The 6,000-nt window shown below is 39.5% G+C and overlaps 1 protein-coding gene across 3 annotated transcripts in view; it reads left to right on the top strand.

Moving 5' to 3' along the window:
• Positions 1-6,000, top strand: part of BRF1 (BRF1, RNA polymerase III transcription initiation factor 90 kDa subunit) — a 159,940-nt gene that overhangs the window by 111,332 nt on the left and 42,608 nt on the right. For all 3 annotated transcript variants that reach the window (XM_008637261.2, XM_017738853.1, XM_017738852.1), the window contains 4 exons: positions 292-353; positions 2,526-2,607; positions 2,705-2,760; positions 4,595-4,851. In XM_008637261.2, the coding sequence (XP_008635483.2) occupies positions 292-353; positions 2,526-2,607; positions 2,705-2,760; positions 4,595-4,851 (457 nt within the window). The remainder of the gene's footprint in view (positions 1-291; positions 354-2,525; positions 2,608-2,704; positions 2,761-4,594; positions 4,852-6,000) is intronic.

Below are 6,000 nucleotides of genomic sequence, written 5' to 3'. Positions count from 1 at the left end.
TGGCTGTAAATTAAAATGAGTGATAAAAAGGCGACTGGAAGTCTCTGGCAGATTTTTAGCACTGATGAGGACTGTGTTGATTCCTGAATTTTAGATTAATCCAGTGTGGTGAATTTGTGTGCATGAAGTTCTGTATTGAAAATACTCAGCAACACATTAAACCTCCCAGATGAAGGTGGAAGGATGCAAATCACTGAAGGACAGGCCCGAAGTGTTACATCACTGCAGAACTTAAGCTGCAATAGATTCTGGACAAACATATGGCTGATTGAAATGTGTTCTTTTTTGTAGGTGAGAATACAGGAGATGGTGAATTAGATCTGAGTGGAATTGACGACAGTGAAATAGATCGGGTAAGGTGCCCTGTTGTCCCTGGTGTCTCTTATCCTGGTTGTCTGGGTTTCTGAGAAAGACAAAATGGTTTTTATCTGGTTTATCCTCTCTCTGCAACTGCCTCTGATCTATAGAGAGGTTTGAGCAATTTCTGTTATCTGGCATCTAAACTAATGTTCATGCAAACCTTTGAATTTGGTGTTCCTTGCCCAACAAGGAATATATATATATATATATATATATATATATAGATATATATATGAGGCTGCTGCTGCTGCTTGCTTTTAACATGCTGGAATAATTATGTTGAATATCTTTTATTGCAAAGGAGAACTTTAAAAAGTTTTGTTGGAGCTCTAAATTCATTATTTAATTAAGATAGATTCAACATAGAAGGCTGCCATGGAAACCAAACTGTAAAACCAGCATGTGCGGCTCCTGTGTACTTCCAGAGACTTCTGTAATGTTTTCTGGATTTATTTTTATTTCTGTGGCAGAAAAAAGTACCCTTTAACATATGGGCTGAGTGGGACAGACACATGGCTGTGGAAAAGGGCGTGTTGGAGGCCACACGGCTGGTCAGCGCTTGGACACGTGACAGCCCAGCTTTCTGAGCCTGATGCCCTCTCCAGCTGCCATGCTGGTTTACATAGTGATTTGAACAGATAATTCCAGTGCTAAAAATTCATTTTGGGGTACAAAATCCCTGACAGTGATGAATTGCATAGGAATTACTGATCTCCAAAATGTAGCTGTGAGGTGGGATTTGCTAGGTTGGGCGTTAGGGTCTCATGATTTGAGTGGACACTGAATGGAGGGAGCAGGAAGGCTGAGGTTTTTTACCATAGCCAGTCCATAATTTGAATAATCACAGGGGAAGAACAAGCACATTTTCTGCTCTTCCTAGGCTCTGTGATGAGGTCATAACTCTGCTTTTATGACTTCATCTTCATTTCTGTGGCAATAGACTGTAATATTATAAGCCCAAGATTATGAAATCTCTGAAAGCCTAAGAGGGATGAATAACTGAGCTAGGAAAAAGTGGGTTTTACTATTATGGCCCACTTTTAATAGAAGCAGATGAAAGAGTGAAAATACTGGTCTGATAAACCAGGACTTGCACAGCCATTTGTTTGCCTGCTTAGCCCTCAGAGGAAGGACTCCTACCTGCATTAGTTTCGTTTAATGGAAGTTATTTTTCTTAAGAAATCCTAGATGTACATCTTACTTTGGAGACAATCTTGAATGCTGAGACCCGAAAGATGGAGAAACCTCAGATTGCTTTTCTTGCACTTACACATCATTTTACAAGTCCCAGGTGCACTGCTTAAAATTAAAATGTCTTGTTCATGATGGATGACCTAATTTGTCTTCTCCATTCTGCTGTTCTTCACTCCCAAAAAGCATAGTCTGTAGAGAGCTTCTGTTTCATTGATAGTTGTGCTAAATACTGGGTTAATTTTTACATTTAGGTCATCTACAATTAAGTAATTGCTGCCTATCTGTCTATTTATTTCTGTGATCCATCTGAATAGTCCTAGATGTATTTTACAGCTCCATTCCCACTAAAGTTGTTACCGAGACTAGGTGGAGTTAACTGCAGAACGTCTAGATGTGGTTACTGAACCAAGCTGAAATCTAGAGGGCTAAATCTCCAGCAATCTGAGCTGGTCTCCTTCACACAGATGTAGCCATTGAAATAATAATCTCAGTAACACTGTGTAAAGCTTCACAGAAACCTACCCAGAAGACACATGTTTTTGCTTTGGTTGCACAGGGCAGTAGTTCCCATCCTGTTTTGAATTACAGACCACCATCAACACACAGAATTACTTGCAGACAACCACGTTGTCATGATAACCTCTTGTATCATCTGAAAAAGATCATAAACCCAGGATCATTTTTGTTTAATTAACAGACCATGTATAATGAGTCCTAGATGGTTTTTGGTCGCTCCATCATAGTTTGGAAACCAAGCACTTGTTTTTTGAAAACAGGTTGTTGCTTGTGCCAGCTTCAGATGTTACTAGAAGTGCTCTGTGATTGTCTTATATCACTCATATTTTCTTTTATTTTAATGCATTTTTTAAAATGGGATATGTATTGACCTTGCCAGTGGTTTTTCAGTTCAGTTTTGTTCTGTGTTTTTCAATTTGATTTCTGAAAGTAGATAAATTTGTTTTCTCTTCTAGTATATACTTAATGAAGCTGAAGCTCAAATTAAAGCAGAGCTGTGGATGAAGGAAAACGCAGATTATTTGAAGGAACAAAAAGGTAAGTATGTAGGACTGAAATTTGCCTTTTGGCTGGTGTTGCTGAAATATACAGTCTGTATAATCTTCATGCTGGTTACCCTTTTGTTGTCTTTCAGAAAAGGAAGCAAGAATAGCAAAAGAGAAAGAACTTGGGATTTATAAGGAACACAAGGTATTAAATTGTGTGTTAATTGTGTCTGTTTGAAAATGTCCTGGAAATTCATTATATCTGCTGATCAGCTCCATGTACGTATGGGCATAATGGTACAGGTCACCACTAACAGAGCAAAAGCTACAGTACATCTAGCTGTTACTGAATTGCAAGGCTATATTTTTTTAGGTGGTGAGTAAAACACTTTCTTGCCCAAACTTTTATTTTAAATTGCTATTATGAGAAAATTCTGTGCATGTCAAACTCAGAGCTAGCTCTTTGCATTTATGATTGCTGTTCTAATTGCTTGCGTATTAAAATACAGGTTTTAAGACATCTGATTTTTTTTTTTAACGTGTGCATGGGGAATTTGTTTGTACTTGCCATAACTTCAGTGGCTTTCTTTGCTCTTACAATAATGATTTCTTTATGAAGAACTGAACAGAACCTTGTTACAGTTACCTGAAGGGGTATTTGTTCTACCTTTCATAAAGAATGCGACAGTTATGTTAACAAATGGCATGTCCTGTCTCCATGTTTAGCAGTTTAAAGCAGCCTAATTGGCCGTATATTCATGATTTACAGCATTAGTGTTTTGTGTAATTGAGCAAGTGACAAGTCAAATCTCCCACATGCAACTAAAATCCATGTTAGTTTTTAGTGTGTATATCCTCTATCTTTTTTTCCAACTAATGTGAAAGGCAGAGTTTCCTGCTTCCCCTAGGTATTCCAACAATAAAAACAAAACCAGACAATGAAACACTGTTTTATACTTCAGAGTTTCTCATTCATCCTGCACTTATGCAGACGTGGCAGTCTACCAGCAATTTTCAAAATTGTATAACTCATTGGCACCACCAAGTAGCCCAAACACCCACTTTTTTGTTCGGACAACACAGGAGTTTTTCTCTAACCCTTTATTGTTTCTGACAGCTTGAGTAGAACTTGATTAATATGGTGCTTTCCAATTTCAAGGTAGCACTTGACTCATGTAGGTAAACAGAGGGGCTATTATCCATTAAAAAATAAATCTCCTGCAGAGCTTGGTGTTAAAACTTTCCTTTGAATAGGAAAATGCCAAATGAGAAACAGAGGTTCTGGGGTGGTTTTTTTCGTACCTACCCAGGCATGGGGCATGGCTGGAAACGTTCTCTGGTGTCATTGCTGGTTGCCTGGCTCTGCACAGCATCAGCCCCCCTGTGCAGGGCCGAGCTCACAGCCTGTGGCAGCTGCAGGTGAGGCTGCTGCAGTGCTCCCGTGTCTGCAGCCTCCTGCTCCCTGTCCCTCGGCGCTACTGCCAGGCTGTGCTTGGGAAGCTGCTGCTCGTGCTCTTGGCTCTTTCCAGCCTGGAGGAGGAGTTGGGCAGAGCCTTTCCCATGCTGCTTTCAGACTTGACATAAAACACAGTTCGGATGTGGAGTTGTCAGTGCTTTGGGGAGTCGTGACCCAGCTTCACTCTCGCTTTAAAGGCAGTTTTAGCAGGGGAAATTGTTTATTTCCGTGCTAGGTGATGCTGTGATGTCCCTATTCCTGTAATAGGAGTTCACTCCCCCTTTTTTTTATACATGGAAAATGGCCCATCGTTCTTCTCTGGCAGCATTACAGATATTAAGTAAATAATTTCTAATAAACTCTCTGGGCATTTGGCAAAAAAGCAAACACGCATCTCTTGGAGAAAAGAGACCCTTCGATCCCATTGAGTGGCAGGAGATGGAGCACTGGCTTAGCCTGGGCACATCACCTCCATCCCCCACATCAGCAGCACCTGAACCAGGACTGCTGCACTCCAGCTTGCCCCTCTGCTTCATGGAAACTTTGTTTGTATCTACATCACTAATTTTATATTTTAATTAAGCCAAAGAAATCTGCAAAGAAGCGGGAGCCAATTCAAGCCAGCACAGCAGGAGAGGCAATTGAAAAGATGTTAGAACAGAAGAAAATCTCAAGTAAAATTAATTATAATGTGCTAAGGGACCTGAACAGCAAAGGAAGTAACACACCAAAGAAAGAGGATGACAGCACTGATGACAGCACCAACACCAAGAAGCTGTCAAGAAGAAAATCTATTGCCAGTAGGAATATAGCCAACCCTGTAAACAGTGTGGGAAAAAGGTACTGCAATTGTTCATTTATATCTCTGTCTGTGAGACTGTCTATGTATCTTTCTAAGCCAGACAATGTAAGGACCGAAACATTTGTTTGAGGCTAAAATAATGTCGGGACTCTGTTTTTATTTATTTTGCCTGCAGTGTCATGGCGACACCTTATTTATAGTTCACGTTTCAGAGGTCTGCTTTGGTGTGAGTTTATCATCCTGAAGTCAAAAAACCCATGAAATCAATGGAAAGATTCATAAATGTGAATCTTTGAGTCAGGGACACCTTTTCTTCATAAAATCCTGACATTTGCTGTCCTTCCTTTAAGTTGTCTGTACGAGCTGATGCAACACTAAATGTTCGAAAGCTTTGCCTTTTTGCTTGATTTGAAAACTATAGTTCCCATCTGTTTTGACAGCTAGCTGCTTTGATTAGCTTTTATTTTAGTTTTATTCCAAACTTTTGTTGTTAATTGATGACACAAATACAAAGCTTTACAGTAAATATGCTTGTCGGTTTTCTGGTCTGCATTTGAAAATGTTTTATAGTGTGATGAAAGCTCCTGTTTTAATGAGTGAAATACTCAACTTGCTGGGCAGATTTGTAGTGTGTTGTAAAATGTATAAGGAGATTGATGTGTCCAATCTGTAATATTCAACTGTTTTATCTGTCTTCAGTTTATGTAGTCTTGTTGGATCATCATTTGAATCATTTTGATGTATAGTAATTTCTTACTTAGATGTTATTTATTTATTTACTGCCTGTTTATTTATTTACTGCCAGAATTATAGGCCAAATGCCACAAGGAAATCTTGGTATTTAATTCTGAAATATAAAATCATGTCTTTGCACCGTTGTTCAGATTTAGGCCTGTTTGCAACTGGGTAAAGGGACCAGGGGGGCAGGGGGGCAGCCACCGACAAGGTGTGAGAAAACATCTGTTTGTGAAAGAACAGAATACATGGGATACCTGAAAACATGATGCTGGGAAGGACAGTAAGTGCAAATCTCTCAGAAGCTGAGGAAAATAAGGATAGCAAAACCTAAACCCTTATTTTAACTTCATTTGACAGCGAAGGCAGAGGCATGGTCTTCAGTTTGGGCTAAGAAGCCAAATGCCAAAATCACTGGCCCCACTGTCACCAGATACAGGTTTTTACAGTAT

Source organism: Corvus brachyrhynchos, unplaced genomic scaffold (genome assembly GCF_000691975.1).
Source record: "Corvus brachyrhynchos isolate BGI_N302 unplaced genomic scaffold, ASM69197v1 scaffold245, whole genome shotgun sequence".
NCBI classification, from domain to species: Eukaryota; Metazoa; Chordata; class Aves; order Passeriformes; family Corvidae; genus Corvus; species Corvus brachyrhynchos.
This window is presented reverse-complemented; position numbering and strand designations above follow the sequence as displayed.